General features: G+C 48.5%; 1 protein-coding gene across 4 annotated transcripts; it reads left to right on the plus strand.

Annotated features, from left to right (window-relative positions):
* The first annotated feature begins 811 nt into the window (after window positions 1–811).
* Window positions 812–26,812, plus strand: GSN (gelsolin). 4 transcript variants are annotated; one of them, XM_075439259.1, is made up of 17 exons: window positions 812–890; window positions 14,744–14,945; window positions 15,909–16,063; window positions 17,188–17,349; window positions 17,583–17,732; window positions 18,020–18,109; window positions 19,051–19,183; window positions 19,612–19,700; window positions 20,485–20,700; window positions 21,451–21,584; window positions 22,380–22,470; window positions 22,845–23,015; window positions 23,947–24,121; window positions 24,376–24,500; window positions 25,043–25,120; window positions 25,811–25,871; window positions 26,434–26,812. In XM_075439259.1, exons 2-17 carry the CDS (start codon window positions 14,753–14,755, stop codon window positions 26,601–26,603), a joined length of 2,193 nt encoding a protein of 730 aa, XP_075295374.1. In that variant the 5' UTR covers window positions 812–890; window positions 14,744–14,752; the 3' UTR covers window positions 26,604–26,812. The 4 variants fall into 4 exon arrangements, with proteins under 4 accessions (XP_075295374.1, XP_075295375.1, XP_075295373.1 ...); XM_075439260.1 differs by lacking the exon at window positions 812–890 and adding an exon at window positions 1,036–1,119; XM_075439258.1 differs by lacking the exon at window positions 812–890 and adding an exon at window positions 1,410–1,457.
* The last annotated feature ends 41 nt before the right edge of the window (window positions 26,813–26,853 follow it).

The raw sequence follows: 26,853 nt of genomic DNA on the forward strand, positions 1-26,853 counted from the left end.
TCTGACTTGGATGCATCTCACGAGACACGGATAAAGCCAGGAAAAAGCCAGTAACATTCAGAGAAGAGGACAAACCTCAGCATATCCTAACACGCTCCAGTCAAAGGTATGACAGGAACATGGAGCAGGCTGAGCTGGGCAGAGAGGCTGCGGCCGTGCAGAGCCGGAGCGGGGTGAACCGGAGTTCAGAGACGAAGCTGCTCATCGCCCTGCAACAGCCCTGCGAAGAGGCCCTGACCCCGCGCGCTCGCGACCCGAACGCCGCAGACACGGCTTCGAGTGGCCGCGCGGGAGCCGCCCGCAAGGCGAGAGCCGCGGCCTCACAGTGCTCACTTTGCCTTCGTCTCCCGCTTCGTCGCCCGGTTTCGGGTGGAGAATGAGGCCACCCAGCACCGCTGCCTCGCCGCAGGGTGACACCGCTGCCAAGCCTCCCACGGCAGCGGGACGAAGGGCCGCCATGTCGGGCAGCCTCAACGCACGCCTTGTTCCTTCGGGAGGCGAGGAGAGGCTGTGGGAGCACCGAGCGTTCCCCGCGCCTGCCGGTGCCCGTCTCCCCCGGTCACCCCTCTCCCTCCGGCCGCCCCGGCGCGGTACCCGGCTCCGGCGCAGCCCGGCGGGCGGGGGCGGCGGGGCCCTGCGGGGCGCTGAGGTAGCGCGCGCGCGCGGCCACGCGCTGGCCGAGCCCCTGGGCAGGCTGTAGGCGCGCAGCGGCCCCGGCCCCGCCGCCCGTTACCGCCCGTCACCGGCGGCCGCGCCCCCTGGCGGCGGGCGGCGGGGCTGGGGCGGGGGCGCGCCGCGGGCCGCCTCCGGGGCTGCGCGGCCCCGCCCGTCCCAGCCCCGCCCGGTGCCGCTCCCGGCCGCTGCCTCTGCCCCGCCGGCGCCAGCAGCAGGTAGGGCCGGGCCGCGGGGAGCCCGCCGGGGCGCTGAGGGGGCCGCGAGCGGGAGCCTCCTCCCGCCGCCCCTCCGGCTGCCGCGCCCGGGCTGAGGGGAGAGCCGCGAGACGCCCGGCTGAGGGGGCGCGGGGCGGCTCCGGGGGGGGCGGGCGCCGAGGCTCCCGGCTCGGTGCGTTTTGCTGCGGCGTCGGCGAGGGACGGCGGCCGGGCTGCGCGATCGCTCCCCGTGAGTTCCCGTCGCACGAAGCCTCGCGGTTCGCGGTGCCTCCGGCGTAGCGGCGGCCGTCCTGCCGGGAGCGGGGCTCGGCGCGCTCGGCCGGGGCGGGAAGGGGCAGAGCTCCGCGGGGCCGGGCCGGGGGGGTCGGCTGCCGGTGCCCGCGGAGCCCCGGGGAGGGGAGCGCGGGGGTGCGGTGTGCCGGGCCTGCGGGAAGGATGGCTGGAAGCGCTGTGCGAGTAGAAATTCAAAACATGCGGACGCTTAAAACGTGTTTAAAATGTTTCCTAGGAAGAGTGTTTAAAAAAAAAAAAGTTATGGGGATGACTTGTTTCAAGGAGGCCTCATTAGTAAGTAGATCCTCTCTGAATAAAACTGCTTTGAATGTTACTTGCTTTTGGATGTAAAAAACCCGACTTTGCTAACAAGGATGATACTAGCATTGTTTCCCCTTAAGTCTCTGATTTTTCTTACTGATTGTGACAATTTCCATTTTCCACTACCACCTTTCTGCATGATGCAAGTTTATCAGCAAAAAACATTTCCTCTGCTGGGGAATGGCATGGTTCAGCTGAGGGTGTCCTGCTCCGGAGCCCAGCTGGGGGGGGGCAGTTCCTTAAACGTCCCTCATCCCTGAGGTTTCTCAGCCTGTTTTACAGAACTCTGCCTGACATCCGTCGGGGCAAGCGAAGGGAGACCCCCGTACCGAGGAGCGGGTCTCGCACAACCTTGGCTGTTGCAACCGGTTTCTCTCATCTTGTCCATCAGGCAGTTTATTCCCTAGTCTCCACTGCGGAGAGGTGAGAGATCGAGGTTTAACCCATACCGCTAGCAGGGAGAAGCAGAAGTCAGCCCCGGTTGAGGTCTGCTCGGCGCGACGGCTGCTGCGGGTGTTGCAGCCGCCCCCCCTGCCCGCCGCTCTCCGTACGCCCGGGGAGTGTGGTTCCAGGCTCCGGGTTGAGCTCGGCTGTTCGCCTCCGGAGTGGGTAACAAGAACACTGGCCTCGCGCATACGCATCAACCCTGGGCGTCAGCCTCAGTTTGTCTGCACCAGCGACGGGGCCCGTCGCAGGACTGCCTTGCTGCGAAGTCCAGCTCCGTGGAATTCAGCATGGCGGTAGGGCAGCGATGGTAGTTACACCTCGTCCGTGATGTAGGTGGATGGTGAACTTCCTAAGTGTTGTTTAAATACAGGGAGGGATTTTCCAGTGGCCGAGTGTTTAGCAAACCGTTCGTTTTAGTGCGAGCTGAGTACCTGCGGTGTCCCCAGGAGAATGTCTCCTGTTCTCAGCAGGGCGGAGGCTTTCTCCAGCTGGATGAAATTCCAGTGCTGTGGGGAAAACTGGGGAAATGGACCCAGCTGTCAATCTGTATCTGCTTCTGAATGTCTAAAGGGTGACAAAGAAAAATGCTACTGCTGCTTTCAGCTGTGATTTTACAGGCACAAATCCAACACGTTTGTGAATTTGTTCCTTTCATCACCAACGCAGGGACCTGAGATAGCGTTGCACAATGGAATTTCATGGCGCTGGTAACATTACCAAGGGGGATTGCTGCCAGCTCCGGCTCAGAGACTGGCTGCCTCACATGTTCCATTACAAGGCTGGTTTTGTAGATACTTTATATTCTTTTGTGAGTGCTTCAGCCACTTACTGCATTTGTAGTGTAGTCAGCAGCATCTCTAAGGGGGAGTGCTGCTTCTGTGGAAGAGGGGAGGGAAGAGCCTTCCTACAGGACAAGAAGCAGCAGCCAGCTGTTTTCCGAGACCCAAACTGAACCAATGCTTCCCCCCACCCCAAGTTCAGATAAAATTACTTTTTGTTGTAGGTTGGTAGTTTTACAGAGTCCCAGTGGGAACAAACTGTTCTTAAAATAGCACTGTGACGTATTTTATTACTCAGGATTTATATCAGCTTTCAACTCGCTTTACAAATACAAGCTTTCCATTTTAATTCCAGTCTCAGACATTAGCGTTGTTACTGACTAGCATGTGTGGGAAAGAGGGTGTTGGACCGGAATACACAGCTTCACAAACCAGCCATTTCCCAGTTTTGCTGTGGAATCCTGACACCAGAAGAAACTGTGGGTTTTTTGCTTTTTCTTTTTTTTTTAAATACGAGCTGAAGTGATCGAGTTGCAGATTGGTTGCAGTAAGGCAAAACATGGTTAAACACAGATATAAAGTAGCTTGGGCACAGTAACTGATTACTGTCTAGGAAGAAGCAGCTGCTCTTGGTTTTTGTTTGCTTTCACAGCGCTTACAAATTGCCCTGCAAGTAATCTACTGAGTATGTCTCTGCCTGATTGGTATCAAATGCTTTTCATGAAAAGGCAGACAATTCTGATATGGGCAATTTGTCAGTAACAAGTTGTGCGTTACTTCTGTTGATTAGTGGTTGTCTGATTCTCCAAACCAGGTATTTGATATCCCTTCTAAAAGTTTAAACTGAAAAAAAAAAAAGTGTATATTGTTATATTATGCGTCCCCTTGTAATCTCTTTTGAATCCTTTCAAACTCAGGACTCAGAAGATGGCCTGCGCAGTGGCTTTCAAAGGTCACTGAGGTTTTACATTAAGAAGAAAACCTCAGGTTATCTTTTTTTGTGCAGCTTACCGCTTTGTGAACCTCTGTCATTTGTTCTGCTTCTCACAGCATTAGTTCAAGTCCCTGTCTTTTCAGTCTCTTAATCATTCATTAATCACTTCAGACACTAAGAAGACTAAGGGAACTGGAGAGAAATGATCTGGATGGTTAATTCTTTTCCCATGAAGCAATAAACTTGACAGAGTTCTTGGCAATGAGCCATGCTGGAACTGTTTTTCCCAGATCAGACACAAACTCCCTAGGTGGGGATAGTGCACAGCTATTGAGCCTAAACCCATGTTTTTTTAGTTTGTGAAGTACTTTTCTGCAGGAGGCTCGGTGAAGCAATGGTGATTTGAAAAGGCAATGCAGTCAGGCACGGTCCTCAGGGCACAGGAGCAGAGAAGCTGTCACGCTGGCTCAGCAGCGTCTTGTCTCTGAGGGCAGCTCGCAGATGTTTAGGTAAAGGAAGAGAATGGAAAAATGCATGGGCAGTTTTTCTCGGGTCTGTCCTCCTTGTGACTTTTGGCAGTCAAGAACTGTCGTGACTAGGGATTTCCTGAACTGAAGGTTGCATTCAGATTTTTTTTTTTTGTTAAAGTAAGGAGAACAAAAGTAAATGAACTGGTGGTAGGAGTGTCTGAACAGACTTTATATGCCTCAGGCCTGGATTTCAGAGGATACGCTTCTGCCTCAGCTCTGCTTCCCAAGAAGTCACAGACATTGGCACATTTCCAATATTTACACTACATCTTACAGTCTTCAACTCCCTGATAGCAAAAGTGCACTGACTGCCAGAGTAGATTCATCAGGCCTCTTATCAGCTGTCTGGCACACTGCTAGGTGACTCTCTCTTCTGTACACGTACCAATATGCTCCTACCCTCCCGAAACAGCTCCACTGCTGGTGCTTGCCTGAGCAGAGCAGTGAATGCTTCTCTTGCAGTTGCACCAGTCCTGTTATGGCCATCACTGCACAGAGACGCTCGGAGCGCGTCGTCTGCTGCTCCGGGTGTGTAGCCAGGGCACTGGGAGAGAGCTGCCTGGTAGTATGTCACCGTTAAATCCCGTCATAGGTGAAATTGGATCAGACAGTGTTCATAAGATGTCAACTTCCCGGACTTCACACCTGCTCAGTGAAGGAAAGCATGGTCAGAAAAATCAGGAAAGGAAGTAGCAGCCTTTAACAGTAAGCGTTAACTCGCAGTAGGATTGCCAAGTATTTATCTCCGATTATCCGCTGATGATGCGTTTGCAAGGTTAAATAGAGCTCTGACATTAGTGGAGTTAAATAGAGCTCCAGCAGCTTTTTCCTGGGGTGCTTTGCGGTGCTTGGCAACCTGAAAATGCCAGACGGGAATAGCCGTGCCGGATCACGGACACTCAGCCGAGGGAGCGCGGTGGTGCCGCTGACTCTGGAGTGCTTGATTCGGTATTCTGGGGGTTTCTGCCTGTTCCCACTTCCCGCTGGAGAATGACCTTTATTTTAGTTTGTCCGTTTGTCTTTCCCCACTTCAGGGTGGACTGGGACTTTGCTAGTGACTGCATCCTCAGTCAAGATATTCAGGTTATCAGGCTTTTTGATGAAAATTTGGGCTATGATGGTGACTGGGTGGAAGGATTAGATGGTATAGACTCTGAAGTTCTTTGATTTTCTTTTTTTTCTTTTACCCATTTCAAAGTGTTCTTTTCTGACTACAGGCTATGTTTTTGGTCTTTCCCTTCCTCTTCTCTTTTGTCCCTCATTCACCTCTCACTGAGAACCTGAAGCGCTGGAACTGGTCTCAGCTGATGTCCCAGCACAACTGCGAGAGGAAGAAACAACTGTTTGTCTGTATTAGGAGCTAGTTCAGTCAGTGGGACACCACCCAAAAGCAAAGTTTAAACATATGTTATTTACTGAATGTTTCCACACACAGCTACAGTTCAGAGCAGTGTCTTTAAAGCACTGGAGGAAATGAATCATCCCGGGACCTTTCAGGATGGATGGAGGCTGCTGCGCTGAGAGCTATCACCACTAGGACTTTCCCTTCTTCCAGGCTGTCTGCTTAGAGAATGCTTGTGGTTCCTTAACACTGAAGTCTGAATCCTGCTAAAAATAAAATAAAATAACCCCCCTCTGTTAATCACCAGAGGCAGAGCCGCCAGCGCTTTGCTCTGGGGACGCAGGGAGTACTGTGGCATGGCTGTTGATAGCATTGCCCCCGTCGGGCTGTGCGCTGCGGGGATGGGAGCCGGAACAGCCTTCGCTGTCTCTTCAAGCCAGAGCCACTAAAGCAGTGGCCACACCTGCGCAGTTCGGAGAACTGAGAGCAAAGTGGAACGGGGAACTCTGATACCTCTGTCCGTCTCCACACTGTTTTACTTGGAAGTGGGTGTTTGTGAAGAAAACTACTGCATGTGAAATGGAGGGTCCTGTCTCTTGTGGGTGTGGAGCTGTGCTTGTGTGTGCTGGGTGCCGGGCGGGAGGAGGCTTTCAATCATGGGTCCGTCTTTGTTGCCATCAGCAGGTAAACGCAGGTACCAAACCCTGCAGCGGCTGTGACTCTCAGCTGTGCTTCATGTTCTGACCGTTGTCCCCGATCTGGAAGCAGCACTTCGATTTTGAATGCATTCGTTAAGTGAACTGATTCTTGTTACTTCTGAGTCGCTTCATGCCTCGCGCGGAAGTTTTTGAGGTGGAAAGATGAATGCTGAGTGGAGCTGGGATGGAAGGCGGGTGCTCGCTGCAGCGGTTTCTCTGCAGTCACCCCGGGCTGCTGCTGCGGCGGAGCAAGGCCAGGCCCATGGTGGGCTTGCTGTAGGACTCGCATGTGCTGTGCTGCATCAGTGTGGCTTCAGATAAAATACCATACCATCGACGTGCTTTTTACTCACAGACCATTTATACTCAACCCTAATATTTGCATGTACTTCTCCTTGTCAAATGTGCAACAGCTTGTAGTGAGTCCCCCACTTGGTCGTCTGTGTCTGAGGCTACTCTCGCAGTGCAAGGCCATGTCTCATGCCTCCCTTCTGGACTCGTTTTAGGCCGTCTCTTCTGGTTTCCAGCCCTTGTTCTCCAGTAATAATGTATTACTCTGTTGTTCTTTGGTTTATGGATAATGGATTGAACAGGCTTCTCTGTGCTACAGAGGAATGTATTGGCTAGTTCGCAGGAGAAAAACAGTTTGCGCAAAGTTGCAGATCATTTCCCCTGTCCACAGTCAGGACCTGGTGACTGGCAGAAGAACATCTGTGTCATTTCCCTGCAGCTGACCACAGGCATGTCTTCACTGCCTTCATGAACGGGTTTTGGCTGTCACCACCAGATCTCTCTGTGGGACATAACACGGGATGCTAGTCATCTTTTAATGTACTGGATCATGTCTTATGGGTTACATAAGCACTCCTTTGACATGTTTTCAGCACTGAACAATGATTTGTGTTTAAGTCAGGATTCATTTCTGCTCACAGCTGAATGAAAGCAGTCAGTGGTTTCCACTGATCCGTACTTATCTGTGCTGTGTGTATGCAAGTGCATGATTCAGCTCCCGTTTATGCTCTGAAGGTAGGGCTTTTAAACAGCTGATTGTATCAGCAGGTTTTGTCTGTGTGTGTCTCAGGTGGGAGACCTATGTATTCTCCAGAAGTTTCTCCCATGTAAGTAATAACCTTCCTGATTTACATCAGTGCAACTGAGAAGAAACTCAGGCTGTTTTGTTGAAGTTTTTCGCCTTGGTGCATTGGGCTGAACCCTCTGTGTTTACCAAGTGGAGCATATTCCAAAGGTAGAGAGACCAGCATAGAGCTGACATGACTCATAATGCAAACAAACAGCTGGAAAAAGTGAACAATACCCAAATCATCTGGGTGTTCTAATTTGCTAAAGTGGTTTAGTAGGAATTTTAACTTCTGAATGCAAAAACCTGCTTGCCAGTTGTACAGATAATGCTGTACTTTGTGTCCAGGACTGTTGATCCGAGTTCTTCTTGGAATCAGATGCGTATTTCAAATGAAGGGGGAAGCTGCTGAAGGGACAGTGCCAGTTTGAATTTTTTTGGTTTGTGGCTGTTAAGTTGTAGCTCCTAGGAGTACCATTAACTGTGCTGCTCCTCATATAGAGAACAAAAATAGTTTATGGAGTCACCATGGCTAGAGTAGGAGGCAGATCTTCCATGCCCGTTTTTCTTATCCCAAACAAGCTTTGTTTACTAGTTTCTTCAAGGGGCAGAGAGAAAGGGGTTGCTCTTAGTTTTATGTGTATATGAATTTAGAGCTGTCTGGAGACTGAAAACCGATCTAATCTATTAATTTTTGGTATTTTTCAATGCCTGTTACCTTAGCAACAAAGCCGAAGAGCCACCAGATTTATTTTCATTAGCTTACTGAAGAGTTACTCATAACATACACTCTTTTGGCAAGGAGGCTGTAGGGAATAGAGAAGTATTTCCGTTTCCAGTACGCGCTGTCATCAGCTGTTAATGCTGCGCTGGACTGTCGTCCCTTCTCTGCTTTGTGCAGCATCATGGCTTGGGTTTTATTGTCAGATCTTGAATGATTCTGTAGTGTTCTCTCTCACAATCTATGTAAATCCATCCGAGTTTTTATGGTTCGGCAAAGGGTCAGAGAAAAAAGAAATGGCTCCGTGGGTAGTCAGAAAGTATAGATTCTCTCAAAGCGTAGAAATAAGTAAACCTGAAGCAAGCAAATAAGTTGATTTGTGGCAAGTTTGATCTCTTCAGTGGTGTTGTTTCAGACGCTGAGCTGGAGAATGCAGCCCTTGCTCTGGGAGCATTACTGCTGCACGTGCAGCCCGTTGGTTTCGTTGGCATTGATCACGCTAGTGGGTCTGTACGAGTTTGCTGCGTACAAAACACCGTGACTTACGGTTTTCCTGTTGTTGCCGCAGAAATACAGTGGCGACTTACTTCTTCTGGTGCTTGATATAGGAGGTCGGGAATGCTGTGAGAGAAGGGAGTCTCTCTGTTCCTGAGGAGATTTATTATTATTGCTTTGGAGCAGTCCATATTCTCCAGGCAATTTTTGGCAAATTAATAGAGGGAAAGAGAGAATTAGCTGGGTTGGAAGCGCAACTGTTTGCCCCCAAGGTACAATAAGGATTGGTGCACAAGAAGCATTTTTGCAGCATGAGTGTTGTGTGGATACAGACTCCACTAAGATTTACCGTTCTCCCCATATTTTAGAAATTCAGTCTGTATTTGCAAGTTATTTTGATGCTCGGTATTATCCATTAAAATAAAAAAGACAGCCTTTGCCATCTAGAAATGCAGAAATTGTTCCAGAAGTAAGCAGCAGGTGGTTTAGATACTCTGTGGTGTAATACTGTGTTGGCTGCGGACCTTCGTGTGTGGGCTTTGTTTATGCAGCGAGTTTAGCCAAATTAAGTGAACCCATGATGACCGAGGCACTGGAGCTGCGATGAGAGCGGCCGCAGGGTGTTCTGGCCTACCACCGCCTATTTCACAGCCTCACTTAATTCAGCCAAGCCCTCCCGAGCAGCCCTGCGCAGGTTAAGTCCTGACTATATTTGTGGGTATGTGCATGTGTGAATTGCCACAACTTAACTGTAGCTCCAAAAATTTGTTATGCTCATTTTTCTCTTGTAAGTAGCCAATTACTGAATTAAAAGCTGCAAAGAGAGTAAACTATTGAACAGTGGTTTTTCAAATGTGAGGGAGATGGAATTCTCTCTCTGATGCATTGTGAGGCAAAGGAGGATAAGCCCCCTCGCCCCCACAAACACTGTTTCTTTTAAACCAGGGTGCTGTAAACATAGTGATCAGACTTTGGGGTCTCTGTAAATACTCACTGAAGACGTCTCTGTCCTTTGCGAGATGTAGGCCTCTCTACAGCTGAGTCTTTTTAAATGACTCCACTTATTTCTTTTTTCACTTGCTATTTTTCCCCGTGATTTTCCATCTCTTCTTTTGCAATTGACCATGTTCAGTAAATATCCAGAAAAAAAGCCATCCAGAAGCATCATTGAATGGCTTTAAAATATATGTGCTTTTTACAGTCTTAGAAACATCAGAGTACAAAGTGTTGTGAGGAAAGCCCCGTAAGCTAATATTTGCTGTGTCATAGAGGGAAATCGGCTGCTAAATATTTATACCCATTCCATTGTACTTAATCTTGCTTTAATAATTATTTGATTTAAAAACTGTTAAAATATTATCATTACTGTCTTGTGCATTTTGTGTTCTGCAATCCTCTGGCAATACCAGCAGTCAGAGGGTGTTGTGGCTGAGTGTGTGCATTCCTTCAGCTTTGGTAAAGCTGCTCTGAATGTTTGAGGTTGAGTCAGGATCAGACCGGAGCCTAGCAGAATGAAGGTTTTTCTCCTCTTCTTTCCCCCCTGTCATACTGTCTCATAGAAAGATACTTTAGATAGCATCATCAGACGCTTTTGAGGGTGCTAGATGTGAAGACGTGACAGTATATTTGATGTGGAGGAAGTAGGCATTAATTATTCCCTCTAATGGACTTTGCAGTGTGATGAGCCAGACTGGGAGATCCTGGCTTCTCTGTCCAGGTTGTTCTTGACAGGAGCAGCACGTCCCTTTCGGTGTAGTTGTGCTGGGCCACATCTGAGCAGTGCAGAACTGGGCGCCTGCTTGGCCAAAATGCATTCAGAGGAGAGTAAAGACAAGTGGCAGAAGTGCTGATGGCATCAATTAATGAGGGCGTAGAGTGACTCTGTGACAGCTGAGTGGGAGGCACAGCCACAGAGGTGAATGCAAGGAGCATAAATGGAAGTACTGAGGGAGGGAGGCAGAGGGAACTGCTTATTACAAGTCGAAGGGTGGAAATAAGAAAGGTGTTCTGGATTGGATACCAGGAGAGAAAACTACCGAGTCCTGGGTGGGAGGTGATGGAAGCGTCAGCTGTCAGGGCTTCCAACAGCAACGTCAGGTGAGCTGAGCAGAGAGACTGCAGTGTCTCTCTGACTTTTCTGGCTTTCCTCTGAAGCAAGAAGCTTCCAGCCTCAGGAAAATCATTTAGCACTTTCCTGAAGAAGCAATCTCTAAATCTTGCCCTTGGCGAGACGCAGACTTTTGCACAGCGTTGGCTTCCCTCACATTCCAAGTCTCGCGTTCTGTGTTTGGTGAATAGGGAGTATATCCCTGTAATTACTTCTATAGGCCAGTCTCCATCGTATGGCATTCCCTGCTAGGCCTGTCGTGACTGCACATCTGGATACCATAATAAGTTGTTGTCTTCCACTGTTTGCTCAAATCACTGGATTTCTTTTCTTGAGTTCTTGTTTATATCATTATGCAGCCAAGTGTCGTTTAGATGATCCATCTGCGCTGAAATCCTGTATTCCAAGCCCTTTCCTTGTTTTCCTTAAATAACTTTCCTTTGCATAAGATGTTGGCTCTGCACAGCACCCTTTCTGGGACTAAGCTGGACAGTTTTATTAACAACAGCTTGACATTTACCTTTTCCCCATGTCTCCAACAGGACATCCTTTTCGGCAGGGTCCTGCCAGTCTCATCTGGCACATGCCCTCAATAAAAGGTCCAAAGCACAGATTTCTGTGGCTTGATTTAACAATGCAACATTTGCTGACAGCAGTCATAAGCCGTGGCAGCTATTGGAGTATATTACACTTATTCCCTTCAGACATGCTTCAGATTAATTTTTACCAAAGAGCACTATAATATACACTTTATTCATTGTAGCCCTCTTTCCCTCTTTTGCCTGTACTTACATTCAGCAAGTAGCTGGCAATGCAAGCTTGGACCGAGGGTAAAACTTACAAAATGGCAAGTTAATTAGAAGACCAGACAAATTGTTTTTTCAAAATATCATACACGCTTATGAGCATATATCTGCAGATTACAATGTATCCTAAGATGGGATGCTAACAAAGCAGATTATCCTAGGTCTTTTTGCCTTCAGTCTGTGAAGTTTCCCCAAGTGTGGCACTTCACAGGTAGTTATTAATAGAAAGTCCAAAGTATTTTTCCATTTGGAAGGGACCCATCTCTTTCTAATGTTATGCAGTCCGATCGTCTTGGTTTGGGTCTGCTGCAGCTGCAGAGGCCTTTCGCAGCTGGCTTCCTTGGAGTCAGGGTTCCAACATCATTTTCACTGGGTCTGAGACCTCTGACACACTGAACTTCCTTCATGGAGATCATAAATACCAGTGAGATGAAGACATTTGTTTTTATTATCTATTTCAGTTTGAGAATTTCCAGTGAAATGTTCAAAGGTACATTAACTAAATCAGAGTTTGCCAAGGTGACATTTCAAAACAAAATGCATCAGCTTGGACAACAGAGAAGCCGAGTGTTCTAACGTGAGAGAAAGAAAGTGTTATGGAGAGCAGCGAAAGCACTGACAAAGTGAGGTCTGATCTTTGCCTCATGGAAGTTTCGTTGTGGATTTTTGTGCGTGGAGGATTCGGCCCCTTGTTTAAGCATCTTGTGAGAGACTCTGACAGTGGGAACCTCAGAATGTCAGTAACTCATCCCTGGGTTCGTTAAGAGCAAGAGAGTAACCAGCAGCACAGCCACACGTAGGCATTAACGACGTTCCTCCTGGCATTCCTGTCTGGCCTTCCAGGATGTTCATAGCCGCGTAGCAGAGCGCGTGTCCGAGGCAGGTCCCTGCGCACCCCTTGGGCACTGTTTGGTGGGCGCTGTGTCGCAGACACTACTGCTGGCACCTCCAGGAGCCATCCTGCCTGCTGGTGGGAGCATCGGGCTGCTCCGCTCACGGGGCGCTGCAATGGAAAGCGGGATACCACTCTTTCTGCACAGTTTACTTACGGCCAACACTTGTAAAATGTGATAGATCGGCTTGCTGAAGCGGGAGACGGTTGGAAGAACGAGCTCTTTACTGGCTTGCTACGATCAGCCATACTATGTTGTAATTCCACTGAACTGAATGTTCCTGTCACAGGGTCTTGCTGCACCCTCAGTAACACCTGGCTGTGAAATTACTGAATGAGCTCGTGTTCTGTCACCCACCAGACTGCTGATGCCCTTTAGCTAACCCAGGAGCTGAAATACGCTGGTGGGCCTCAAACCCTCCAGAGTATTGCTCTGATGGTAGCCTGGGGGGAGATTGCATTCGGGCACAAGCCACACAAAGCCCATGCTGAATTTTGCATCTTGCTCCTCTGGCAAGTTCAGAGAGCTGAGGGCGTGTTCCATCCATCCGTGGGCTCAGCTGTATCCTCTCAGTGCTGCTCTGTTCTTCTCATCTCCAAAATCTCTTTCTCTGCAGCCCTTGCCATCTGGAACAGCCTTTCTGTTCCTCTGCGTCTCATCAACTTTCCATCTATTTGCAGTTCTCAGCTGACAAAATGTTGCCTCTGTTGCTGATGTCTCTTCATTTCTTCCTCTCTTAATGGTCTTATGACTAGATACTTGGCTTGTGTGCAGGCAGTTGCCCTGTGGGCTGTAATGGATAGCACATTGTCCTGGGTTATTGCCTGCTGGGACTGAGCGTCTGTGAATGGCTGAAGGAGTCTCTGAGACTTCCAAGAGTTCTGCTTGCACAAATACGCTACGCCCCTGTGTTACAGACGGGGTGGGTGTGTTCGGCCCTGATAAAAGATTGGCTTCTGCGCTTCGTCTTCACTAGCAGCAGCAGGAGGAAGAGGAGGGAGCTGGGACTCCCTCCAGTGTCTGCAGAGGCAGGGAGAAGCCCGTTTGCTGTTAGAAATGGGCAAACAGGGCTTCAATTATCTTTTTCTCACCGTTTTTTGCACGATGGCTCTGAAGCTGAACTGTGTTAGCTCCATGTCTGTTGCAGGGCTTGGATATGTTGTGACAGCAGCTGTGGTGCTTTCAGCTGTGGTAAGTGATTAACATCACAATTAAGCATTGAAAACCTTCTGTTTTTCAATTACTTGTAAGAGTCACACTCCTTAACTCTTTGTAAGGAGTTTGTCCAATTTTATAGTGGGAATTTGGCAGAAAGGAAGTCAGACTGACTGGAATCATGATGATAAAGTTAGTTGTTTTCCGTCCTTGATATCTGATTTCAGCTTAGGAATAGCTTTGGTAGCTAACTTGCTGTTTTGCTTTCTAGTTTGTAACATTCTTTATTTCTGCCTTGAAAGCTGAGCATATTGTACTTTTGTCCATCAGCTACTGTGAACTGTCTTCTTTGTCAAAATACTGGATGCTTCTACTATAACATTTTTAATCTTTTCTTCCCTTTTATCTGATACCACTCAAAGGCATGCTGTAATATGCGGACAAACTTCCTTTGCCAATACGACAGAAATGTTTTATTTCCTTTCAGTATTATCAAGGTGAATTCTTTTATAATAGAGTTATAGAAAAATGTTCGGTATGCTTGTTAAAAGAATGGTATGCATATTGTTAATACATTGCATAAGTATGACAATACACATATTAACCAAAACTGCAAAGTCCTTAGGACGGGATGTTGTGTATATTGGTGTGATTCCCGTAAGGGAGCAGTTACGCAGCAGTACTGAAGTAACATGTCAGAACAGAAGAGATACAGGAAACCTGTGAACTATCTGACTCTTTGGTGATACTTACAACATTTTCCAGAAGAGCTGGGTAAGATCACACAGGTTTTAGGAAAACTGTAAATAATGTTTGTGCAAGCTGCACATCGGAAATAGTGAAAAGGGGGTTATTTTCAGCAGTCTTGAACGTCATGCAGCGTTTATAGAAACAAATAGTCAGCAAGGGGATTAGCCATTCACTTATGCACCATATTGAAAAGCTATAAATTAGTAAAGAAAATATGTAGAGTAAAATCAGGAGAGGTAGACAGAAAACAGAAAAGAGAGAGTCTAGGAAAGAGTAAGTCAGGAATTAGCCAGGAAGCAGAGTTGATTGGAAATGAAAATTAGCAGTGATTGACTGAAAGGCATTTCCCCCCTTGCCCCTTTTTTTTTTTATTGCTGTTTTTCCCTTCAAAATTCGGTGCAAGAGAAAAAAGGAAACTTTGCACTTGTTGCCTGGAACAGTAGTTAAGAGATCAGAAGCAACATAATTTAAACATGCGCTTCCTTGTGCTATGTGTGTTGAACAACGTTCTCTGTCTCCCCTAGCCTGTCAGCATGGTGGAACACGCTGAGTTTTCGAAGGCTGGGAAGGAACCTGGCCTTCAGATTTGGAGGATTGAGAAATTTGATTTGGTGCCAGTGCCAAAAAATCTGTATGGAGACTTCTTCACAGGAGATTCTTATCTGGTGCTGAACACCATCAAACAGCGGAGCGGGAACCTCCAGTACGACTTGCATTTCTGGTTAGGTAAGTCTGATGGGAGTGCCCCTGCTGCACTGGGAGCCCACAGTGCGAACGCAGTTCCTCTCACTACACCAGCCTTGTCCAGCACGTGTTACCCAGTGACATGAAAAGCAGAACTGGCAGTGCAGCGAGAAGGCAATTTTGGGTGCATATAGTGCTACTCACCTTAAATATTTGAGATGGTTTCTGCAATAGTGTGTGCAGCCATCTCTGTACCTGGAACCAGCTTCTTTCTGATCAAGGTGACAGAGTAAGTCCCTATTCTCCAGAGGCCCACAGAGGAGACAAGATCTCAGATGACAGGGGTGTGGCTGAAATCCTTTCTGTTTGAAGGGATGGAGGTCGGTTGTTATCTTCCTGACTCGGTGAGTGGGATTTTTCCCCTTGAGGTTCAGACCTCCTGCCTGCCCTTCTGTGGTACATGTCACCGAGTGACACGGCAAGGCCTTCTCCACATCCTGTGAACCCGAGACTCTTGGACAATACCATAGTTAAAGCTATGTAAGATACTTGCACGGTGGCTGGTCGTATCTGCCATCTGTCCATAGGTTTTCCACACCAAAGAGCTCCGGAGAGGCAAACTGCTGTGGCACTGGTGCCCCATTAGTAGCTACAGCCTTCGTAAAGCCTGATAATGTCTTCCTGCAGATTCGTCTGTCTGTGTGGTTGCTCCATTGCACGTTTCCTTCCAGGACAGGGTGAAATGGCTAAAGAATGATACCTATCAGAGACAGCTGTGAAGCAGTGGGGCTGCAGCAGTTACTATGGTGTAAACCTGCCAGAAAAATGCACAGTTTGTACTGCTGCTTGGGTCGTTATTAGAAAAGTGTGGAAATGGCTGTTCCGCAAACCTTCCTGAAAACTGAACTTCCCAGTAATCTGCTTTCTCCGTGGTGTTTTTGCACAGTTGAATGCAGAGGCAGAAGCCCTGCATTCCCTCCAAGCTGTTGCCTTTTCATTTCTTAGGAGATGAAAGCTCTCAAGATGAGCGTGGGGCAGCTGCCATATTCACTGTCCAGATGGATGACTACCTTCACGGGAAGGCTGTTCAGCATCGCGAAGTGCAAGGCCATGAGTCCCCTACTTTCCTGGGGTACTTCAAATCTGGCATCAAGTACAAGGTGGGTGATGACTGGGGCTTTATACTAACAGGCTGAATCGAGTTTGCAAGAGATGGCACCCTGCCCACTGCCCAGTTCTCAGGAGAATGAGGATTTTCCTTTTTCCAGTTGCTTAAAACCCATTCTCAACCAGATGTTTTCAATGAGTTGGAACTGACAGGGTGGAGAACAGCAGATCCCTGTGGGAGATCTTTGGCTGAATTAATAATACACCAGCAAAGCTCCAGGAAATTTTAGGAATCGAGGCTTTGTTTTTCTTTGAGAAGCAGAGGAAAGAACAGTCCCAAGACGTCTGGCATGGATTTAAGAAACAGCAATCTGAGTTAATGGGAAACGCCTACCCAGGAGATTTAATTTCTCCCCGCTTACATAACAGAGTTTGACCCTTCCAGTCTTTTTCTGTGCTTAGCCCACCTCCTTAGCATGTGTAATGTTTTGGTAAAGCAGATGAATAGTAGTGGGAGTTACTCTTCCCTGCCATTGCAGTAAAGTGGAATAGAAGAAGTAAAAACATACAGTGAAGAATGGTTATGTTTGTTAGGAATCCAGTGCCACAAGGGAGGTGATATCGGGTCAAATGCTTGCAAAGTACTTACATTTCCTCATGCCTAAGACTTTCCTAGTCTCTCTCTTTTGCTTATTTCCCACTCATTTGTTATTTTCATTCATTTGAATTTGCTTATGCTTTTTTGAGGATAACTGACATTAGTCCTGTTGCCTACATTGACAAGTAATTCCAGGTCTCTCTCTATGAGCAGAGAAGGTGAATCCTGAGGTTGGGATAATTTTTGGTAGTCAGGACATACAATGCACATGGAAATACACTCTTCACTCTGCCAGTCAAAATTAATACCTCAGCTTATCATGATCTTCAGATTTGGAGATCTCCAACTGTATTGTATCGGTGTCCCTGAGACGCTATGGGAACAGATAGCTGGGATGCATCAATAGATACGTGCTATATGACAGCCCAGCCTGGGCCAGCCAGCGCTCTCTGCAAGCTGCAGCTGACCCTCTGTCATGTGAGAGGCAAAAGCTGCTCACTGGTAGCAAATCAGTAGGATTGTCATTTTTTCTGAAGCAACACCACAAGCGTGAATTGTTGTTTCTTCGTTTTCCCTTAGGCTGGTGGCGTGGCTTCTGGCTTCAGGCACGTGGTTCCCAACGAAGTGACTGTGCAGAGGCTTCTGCAGGTCAAAGGCAGGCGAACAGTCCGCGCAACTGAGGTCCCTGTGACCTGGGAGAGCTTCAACACAGGCGACTGTTTCATCCTTGACCTCGGCAGTGTAAGTACCATGTAAAAGACAGGCTGAGCAGACTTCCAGGAGCAGGAGATGTCTGATTAGTCCACTTAAGGATTTTTTTTCCCCGCTCTGTTGAAGCTATCTCAAGCACTGCGCAGTATAAAACACCATTTAGCCAGTCTTTTAACATCTTTCAGTCCCAGCCATACTGCTGTCTCGTCTAGAGGGGGTTACGCTCAGACAGCTGCATAGTGTTTCTCTTCCTTCTCCCCCAGAACATCTTTCAGTGGTGTGGCTCCCAGAGCAACCGCCAAGAACGGCTGAAGGCCACAGTGCTGGCCAAGGGGATTCGGGACAACGAGCGGAATGGTCGCGCCAAGGTCTATGTGTCGGAGGAAGGATCCGAGCGGGAGGAAATGCTTCAGGTTACTCACTCCGTCCATTTCTCTGTGCTGCAGTGGGAAGGGCGGCGTGTGGAAGAACGGGGGCGATGGGTAGATAGGCTCCGTACTCTGTGTCTTCACCCATGAAGTGTTAGTGGTATAAACGCTCAACTCTATGCAGACTTGGTCCTCTGCATCGCTGGGACATCAGAGTCTGTTTTCACTGTTATTGATCTAGAAGTTTCTTCTGCTTGTTCCTGTGGCTGGAGCATCTGGGGAACAGAGATTCTCTTGGAGTGGCTGGTAATTTTTTTCTTTCTCTCTCACAGGTCCTGGGACCGAAGCCCGCTTTGCCACCGGGAGCTTCTGATGAGACCAAAACTGATACGGCCAACAGAAAGCTGGCTAAGCTCTATAAGGTAACAAGAAACAGATGGACACTGAGAAATAACTTTGTGGAGAGTGGCGTGATCTTTACGCAATTAGATGGCACTGGAATAGCAGAGAGGAGCTGATCTGATCCGAGTCCTGCTTCTGCCTCATGCTGCTGTTAGCTTTTTATGAACCTTGGTTGCTTACCCTGCATACTCACATGCTTTTTGTCATCTTTATCACCACTTTTGGCTGTAGGGAGACAGCTGGAACTTTCCAGGAATTGTTGAGGGAAAGGCAGAGTGTCAAACGAATAGAGGAAAAAAGGGATTTTTCCTTTGTGTTATCAGACATTGTATTAGGAAGGACAGGAAAGAACTAGAAATAGCCTGAGAACCAGGATCTACCCCTTTCTGCATCCAGTGAGCATGATGCAGCAATGATTTGGAAGGTAACGTTTGCCATCAGCTAGCGTAACTGTAGAAGAATGCCCAACACTTTTGGGGAGGAATCTTCGCTACAGCAGTCTCTGGTAATGATGTGGTGGATAGCTGCCAGGATGGTTTGTAATGTGGACCTTTATCCATTAGCAAGTGCAGGAACTCAGACTATTAAACCCACTTGACGCAGGGAGGCCTGTTCACAGTGGCCAGGACTGTCCCCTCCAGTTCCTGAGTGCAGTTGGTTTGCTGTGGAAGGTTTTTCTTGGCTGCTTGTGCACCAAGGGTATTTACCCTTTTGGATCAATCTTTCTTTGGTCCCAGCAGTATCTGCTTTGCTAGAAGTACTTGAAATCTTCAGAGTAAGTGTTATGTTTTTGTCATACTTTTGCTGTGTCAAAGGTATCCTGTTTGAAAAACAATAGTGCCTGAAGCAGCCAATGCATTCAAACGTATTTCCCTTCTGCTCCCTGGGTTTTGGGCTATTGCCATGAGGCCGGAGGGGAACGGACGATGCCTTGTCTCATCTCCGTGCTGTGTTACCACAGGTCTCCAATGGGGCTGGGAACATGGCGGTTTCCCTGGTGGCAGATGAGAACCCCTTCTCCCAGGCAGCCCTGAGCACCGATGACTGCTTCATTCTGGACCATGGCACAGATGGAAAGATCTTTGTTTGGAAAGGTACCACAGAGATACGGCATCATCCAGCTACCAATCCCTGTTTCTTTCCAGCCGGGTAGGGGAGCATACACTTGATGGTGGTGCTGTTTTTCAGGGCAAGTTTGGGTGGCATTAACAATCTCAGCAAAGGACTCTCATCTGAAACGTCAGGTGCTGAGGTGCAGGGTCTTTAGTGTGGAGAATTAAAGGGAGAGTCCGGGGAACGAGGAAGGAAAAGTTAAATTAATATCATAAGTAGAAAGGCAAGTGTGCTCTCTCATCCATCACGAAAGGCACAAAAGAGATCGAACAATTGTCATTTGCTGTTTGGCAGCATCTAGCTGGACTCTGCTGCTGCTGCAAAAGGTCGAAGTACCTGAGACAGTTTCTTCTCTGGGTATGCAGAACTTTTTAAAAGTTGACCTCTTTTCTCTCTATTTTCATTAAAGGCAGGAGTGCCAACTCTGAAGAGAAGAAGGCGGCACTGAAAACAGCTTCTGACTTCATTGATAAGATGGGTTACCCGAAACATACCCAGGTAAGGACGTGCAGCCCAGCAGTGCCAACCCCCAGACACCGCGGGGGTCACTTTTCTGCCACCCAGCCCACTGACTCCAGAGCATGGCTCATGGGAAGTGCCACCAGCAGTCTTCACGTAGCTCCTGTTTCGAGTGATCTGCTCTTCTGCAGGGAGATAATGCGGTGTTGCTCCTGGGCTAACACTGTCCTGAAAATGGCATTTACCCCAACACAACTAATATTTAACATTTCCTCCTCTCAGATATCTTTTTACCTTTTCCATGACCTTCTCTAAAGAGTGAAAAAGACAAGGCATAGGTAAACCTGTCCTTCTTGTTCTTAGAGAGATGATTCTAGAGGCTTAACATCCCTTCAGCCTTCCTTAGCACTCACCGGAGACTGACTCTGCATCCCATAACGTACCGAGACCCGCATTGTTGGCTGTGACAGTGTGGACCTGGCAGGTGTAGTTAGACTGAGGCTTAAGGATTGAGTAACACTGCCTTGAAAGAAACAGATCCCTTCAAACTAGCGGTCACAAGCAGCAAATGGATCGTTTGTCATCTGTCTTTCCTCTTGGTGAGGATCTGCCCAGCATGGCAATAGCGGGGGGTTCGGCTGATCGCTGCGTCTCTGACGTTGCTCTGAGTACGGCGTCTGGGCACCAGGCGTTTCCCTGCTGCAATCTCAGCAGAGTTGGACCAGGGAATTCTCTGTCAGCCTGAAGCCGGGAGCAGCCAGAGCTGGAGCTGTGCGGGGTGGGGGGCAAGGCTGCTCCTGAGGGGCCGGCTCATCCGTTTCAGGTCCAAGTCCTCCCTGAGAGTGGTGAGACACCTCTGTTTAAGCAATTCTTCAAGAACTGGCGGGACAAGGACCAGACGGAAGGACTGGGGCAGGCTTACGTTTCTGGTCACGTTGCCAAGATCGAGAAGGTGCCTTTTGATGCTGCCACTCTGCACACCTCCAAGGCCATGGCTGCCCAGCATGGGATGGAGGATGACGGCTCTGGCAGGAAACAGGTGAGCAGTGGCAGAATCCCTTTGGGAAGGTGTCCAGAATCTTCGTTGCTACTTCATGGCATTCCTGCAAGAGGAGGGAGACAAATGGAGGCCTGAGAATCATCAACACTGCAGTTTTGTGAATGCTGGGGGAGTTTTTAACACCAGAAATACCAGCAGGGTCTTGAGATCCCTGCAGCTGTTAATGACGAGCTGCTAATTTTGATCCCAGAGTTTCCCTGGGGTCAATGCTTCACCCAACAGTGTGGACCCAGACTTCTTCCTTGTTCTTCCTCCTCGTTATTCTAGCTGTTGCCATCACACGTCTGATGGGTGATTGTCTCAGAGCACCTGTCTCATGCACCTGGAGGCATGCATTTGCACATAGAAGCAGTGGCGGAGGTGGGCTTGAAAGGGCCGGGTCCTGTCCAAAAGCCCCCAGGGGTCCTAGCCAACATTCGACTTCTCGAAAGTCCCCAGTAAAGCCTAAAACCCCCATTCCTGAGGGTCCAGCTGAGAGAAACTGAAGCGATCGTGTCAGGTACAACGTGGGCTTCAGTGCTGGCAGTGCTGGTAGTCTGACTGGCATTTCTCCTGCGGTTCTGGTGGGATCCAGTCGAGGTTCGGGAGCTCGCCGCAGGCTGCGGCCTGTGCCCGGCGATGGCGGCCGTTCCCAGCAGGCAGGGCTGCAGGGCTGCGCGTTCCAGAATTCGGGAAGAAGATTCTGCTGTCACGCTGAACTTGGAATTCTCTGCTCCTCTCCTTTTCTAGATTTGGAGAATAGAAGGCTCAGAGAAAGTGCCAGTGGATGCTTTGACGTATGGCCAGTTCTACGGAGGGGACAGCTATATTATCTTGTACAATTACCAGCACGCTGGAAAACAGGGACAGATCATTTACACTTGGTAAGGAAGTCTTCCTGATGCAAGTCAGGAAACACTGGGGCTACGTGGGGCTGAGTCCCCTTCTTCGGCAATGGGTCACTGCTGGTTCCCACTTACAGAGGATCCTCAGGGGATAAGATTTCACCCTGGATAACCTTCCCTTACAAACAAACCAACACCGGAGCTCTGGAATGTTTTGTCTGAAGTGGGACAATGGGGGGGAATTACTGTGCTAGTATTGTTTTTTTCTTTTTTCCCCCAGTAGTAGTTACTCCCTTCTTTGGATCAAGCTCTGCTTCTTTTTACGGAGTTCCTAGGTCTTTTGAGACCACTGTAACTAGTTTTTGATACTCTGCCACCTCGGCTGTGGCTGTTACAGTGCCCAGACCATGACCATAAACGGAGTTTCTCGGCAGCAGTCTCCCTGTGGCCGCCTTCCTGCTCGTCAGCGAGCAGGGAGGGCGCAGGCGAGCTGTCTGACCAGAACCAGAAGGGATGTGGTCTGTGCGGGGGCTGCGCGTGCAGTTCCTGGTAACAGCACCAACAGGCTTGTTTGTAAACTGGCTGCTAGAAAGAGAAGGGGAGATAGATTCTTTCCTATCTTCGTGCCTGTGCTGGTTGTCTAGAACACGTCCTTATCTCCCTCTAATCCCTGTGTTGCAGTACGGGCTAATAAATTTCTCCTTCATGTTGAATGACGTGCTGCAGAAGTTTGGCATCAAAGGTTTTTCTCGCCTCTTTTTGACCTCTGTAAGGGGGGTGTGTGTGGGGAAAAGGGCTGAAAGTAAAAATCTGAGTTTTGGCCTTGTCTTTCAGGCAGGGTGCTGATTCCACTCAAGATGAAATTGCGACCTCTGCCTTCCTCACAGTACAGCTGGATGAGGAGCTGGGAGGCAGCCCCGTGCAGGTAAAAAGCCCAAAAGCAAGCAAGCAAACAACTAAAAAAACCCAACACTGTGGGAATAAATAATATATTTTTATATAAAGTACAGTTTTTATAAAAAAACTATATATATTTTTACAAGTGGCCTGTATGAGGTTTTTTACGGCTGTTACTTGTTAGCTCTGTGCCAGTGGATCCCTCGCCAATTAAAATGAAACGGCGACTGTGAGAGCTCGGTTACCCGCTGGCCTGGGTTTGCACGGGAGGCACTCGCTAAGCTCCCGTGACGCGCTAGGTGCTACGCGCTAGGAAGGATGGCTGTGAAGGCCATTTCTCGTATTTCTCACGCTACTCTTCAGCAGCAGCTTAAAACTGACAGCACGTTTCTTCTTCTCTAGAAACGAGTAGTGCAAGGCAAAGAGCCGCCTCATCTGATGAGTATGTTTGGTGGAAAGCCCTTGATTGTGTACAAGGGTGGAACCTCGAGGGAAGGCGGCCAGACAGCGCCGGCAGCGACGCGGCTGTTCCAGGTCCGGTCCAGCACCTCGGGAGCTACCAGAGCAGTGGAGGTATGCGGGGAGAGTCAGCTTCCGTGCTGTGGTGGGAACACCGTCCCTCGGAACAGCGCAAGGGGCGAGTTGAGCTTGCTGGTGCACACTGAAGCACACTTTGAAAACGTTACAAACTGCTAAAAGGTTCCTCTTTTGCCATGGATAAGTAGTGATACTCATTATTTTCTAATTAGTTTATAAATATCACCTTGAATACATTTAAGCCATTTTCTCGTAAGTCCTTACTAGACGCTGCACCCTGCATACCATGAGACTTTCCAAACTGTTGAAAACCATTCAGATCTGGCCATTGTGACTTCTTCCAAGCCTGTGTGAGAGCAATGCTGCAGACAGAAAGTGCTGACTGCCCTGTACACAGATACAGCTTGTGCCAGGACATAGGTTGAGAGCCTCACTCCTCTGAAAGAAAACGCGCACAGCCCCCGCCCTTTGCCAAGCCAAAAGAGAGACTGAATCCTGGGCAGTAGCTAGAGGTGGGGCAAGGCCACTGGTTTATGTCTGCAGCAAGTTCCGAAGTTTCTAGCCTGAAGATGGCATGTCCTTGCTGACCTAGAGGAGATTGCAGTTAATGACTGAGCAGCCTCAGCAGCAGGGATACTGCTCTGCGGCGGTCTCCTCGGCACCTTCTTCGATCTCCTGTCATAACCACAAAGACTGGCAAAATGACAGACCCGAGCCTTCCGGCCACAGCTCGTACCTGTCTGTAGATTACGCACAAACACACATTTATTTACTCTTCTCGTATGACTAAGTCTAACTCATCACTCAGATACAGGCAAATGCACAACACGTCTTGTAACCTTGCATGCTTGTATGGAACACCTTGTTTGCACTTTATTCAACGACAGCTACTGGTTTTTATTTTGAAATAATGGGCTCTGTGTAGAGGACGATTACATCCCACATGCGCAATGTTCGTTCTTTTCAGCTGGATGCTGCTGCCAGCCAGCTGAACTCCAACGATGCCTTTGTCCTGAAAACTCCCTCCGCTGCTTACCTTTGGGTTGGCCAAGGAGCCAGCGATGCTGAGAAATCAGGAGCGCAGGAGCTGCTGAAGACACTGGGAGTTCGCCCAGTACAGGTTTCGGAGGGCGGAGAGCCAGGTGAGGGAGGCACTATGGGGCCTGGGATCATTTCTGTGTAGCTGCATGTTCTCAGCAATTATTTAATGGATATTTCCTTTCATCTCCCTGAGGGGCTTCTCCAAAGCATCTTCATTATGTTTAACAGCACACTCATGTTTGTAGGCCTTTGGGACTTTACGACATAGAAGCATGCTTCAAGTCCTGCCAAAACCATACTGCTACTGTGGTTTCCATGAACAGTTGAAGCATCAGTATCTCTTTCTCTTTTTCAGATAATTTCTGGGCAGCTTTGGGTGGAAAAGCTCCTTACCGTACCTCTCCCCGCCTGAAGGACAAGAAGATGGATGCTCACCCCCCTCGTCTTTTTGCTTGCTCCAACAAGAGTGGACGCTTCACTGTGAGTATCTGAGAAGACTGTCGATTAATTCAACGTCGGTCTGGCAAACTTGGGAGAAACTCAGTCCCAGTCTGCTCCGAGCCGGGCTGTGACACCTTATCTTCCTTTGTGGCCTCGCCTCCAGAAGCGAAGCATCAGCACCATTTTTCTGCAGACACGGCAGCTCGTTCTGTTGCGCTGTTGTGTCAGCACAGCAGCTTTCTGAAGCATCAAACTGGTCCTGCCCTGGTTAGCAATTAGCATTCAGACTCCTCAAATTTTAACTCATCAATCTTTCAAGTAAAAAGAGGCAGCATTCCAAGTCCTGGGCACGAGTGAAAGACATTTTCTCTAGGTACAAAGAGATTGATTTTGTGTTCTGTGGTCTCGGAGCACTTCTGTGACACAGCCTGAGCTGCATGGTCAAATACCTTGGTGTTGAGGTCTAGTTTCATGCCTCTCACCAACGGGAGGTGAAACCAAAACCTCTGTCAGCCGGATTTCTCCTGTGAAGGCGAGATGGCGTTTGGCGTAGGCCCTCATCTTAACCTCGTGTTTTCCAGATTGAAGAAGTCCCTGGAGATCTGACTCAGGATGACCTTGCTACAGATGATGTTATGCTCCTTGACACGTGGGATCAGGTATGTCACATCTACCTGGGGAAGAGGGAAGCAAAGAATAGGCACAGGTGGGCTGCAGGTGGAGACCCAAACTGCAGTAGCTGGAAGAGCTGTTGGATTAAAGGACCCTTTCATCTTCAGGCCTGAGAGCAAATCGCCTCACTGGTAGCACCGAAGAGAACTCACACCCCAAAGCTGGGGGAGGAGGTGGTGTCCTGCCACCTCAGGCCTGCAGAGCAGGGGCTGCCGTGTGTCGTACGGGCTGCCCCAGCCTGTCCGCCTCTCGCAGGCAGTGTCCCTGGCCTGGCTGGAGGGCACTGGGCCATTGGTAGGAGTCAGCAGGTGAAGATACTGACATGTTCTGTTATTTTTCAGTAACAGACTGTGCATAAATCAGCCAAAAGGCAACTTAGAGATGAATTTTGTATGTTTTGTGTAAAAATGTTCAATCATCTGCTAGTTTTTCCTGAGGTTAAGCTAGTGTATAATTTGTTCATGTATCTGGAATCTATGCAGCTAAAACGCAATTAAAAAGCTCCTTGTTATCTACCAGTAGCTTTAGCCATGTAGGTCAACAACCCAGGCACCCCAAGACGAGTATGTTCTTGTTCTGTCATAGTCTGCTCACTGAGGCTTGGTCTAAATTGTCCTGGCTTTCATAAAGGGATCGATTGTTGCTGAAATAATTCATATGGGCTTTTTTATCTATAGGTCTTTGTATGGATTGGGAAAGATGCCCAAGAAGAAGAAAAGACTGAGGCTTTGAAATCTGGTAATGTCACGCTTTCCTCTCTGAACTACCCCTTTTTTATCTTCCCGCTATCCAATCATAAGGCAGGCAATTTAATATACTGAGAAACATATCTGAATCACAACCTAAGATTCAGTGTTGTGATCCGTCAAAGCGATCACGTCTCTCAAGAACAGAGGATCCCCAAGATCAGCATAAAGAGGTGTCACATCCAGCCCCGCTGCGCTCAGCCCCTAACAGCGCAGAAGTGTCCGTGGGGGGGTAACCGGGCGAGGGCTGCCACGGTATTGCAGCATTTTATAATCCCAAGGGCAGTTTTCTACAAACAAGTGCCAGTCTGCCAACAGGAGTAGATAAACCATAGAGTGAAAACTTTTGGGTTTGTTTTTGTTAAATGAGCAATCTGAAAATGTCTCTGTAGCATCCACTTAGCAGGCATGGTGGTGTTGGGTTGATGGTTGGACTTGATCTTAGAGGTCTTGTCCAACCTATGATTCCATGGTTTAGCTGCAATTAAGCTGTTTCAGCTGTTCCTCCAGCAGATTTGTACTCTATGAGATTCCTTCTACCTGTGTGTTTTCAGCTAAACGGTACATTGAAACCGACCCGGCCAGCCGAGACAAGAGAACTCCTGTCACCGTCGTTAAGCAAGGGTTTGAGCCGCCAACCTTCTCCGGCTGGTTCCTGGGCTGGGACGATGACTACTGGGCAGTTGATCCGCTAGAGAGAGCGATGGCAGATGTGGATATCTAAGTAACAAGTTCGTTCTTTTTTTACATGGAGCAAGGTTAGTGCCTTCAATGCCTTCAAGAGCTACTTCCTCCTGCAGGACGCATCTCAACAAGGCAATGATGTTAATAGCCAATTAGCTGTGCAATAACGAAAACAATCATGACCAGTCATTGACCCTCCTCCTTGCTTTGATTATATTTAATACAATAAAGCTTGTATGGAATATGTGAGCAACGCGAGTGGTGGGGATTGTTACTAAGAAGAAACCATT

This window comes from Opisthocomus hoazin, chromosome 19 (genome assembly GCF_030867145.1).
Source record: "Opisthocomus hoazin isolate bOpiHoa1 chromosome 19, bOpiHoa1.hap1, whole genome shotgun sequence".
Taxonomy (NCBI): Eukaryota; Metazoa; Chordata; class Aves; order Opisthocomiformes; family Opisthocomidae; genus Opisthocomus; species Opisthocomus hoazin.

Bases quoted from the DNA above. Each gene is read 5' to 3' on its own strand.
- GSN (XM_009940821.2), top strand. From the start codon at position 13,371: ATGGGCAAACAGGGCTTCAATTATCTTTTTCTCACCGTTTTTTGCACG. The intron at 24,122-24,375 runs GTGAGGGAGGCA...TCTCTTTTTCAG, and splicing joins TTCGGAGGGCGGAGAGCCAG to ATAATTTCTGGGCAGCTTTG. The intron at 24,501-25,042 runs GTGAGTATCTGA...CGTGTTTTCCAG, and splicing joins ACAAGAGTGGACGCTTCACT to ATTGAAGAAGTCCCTGGAGA.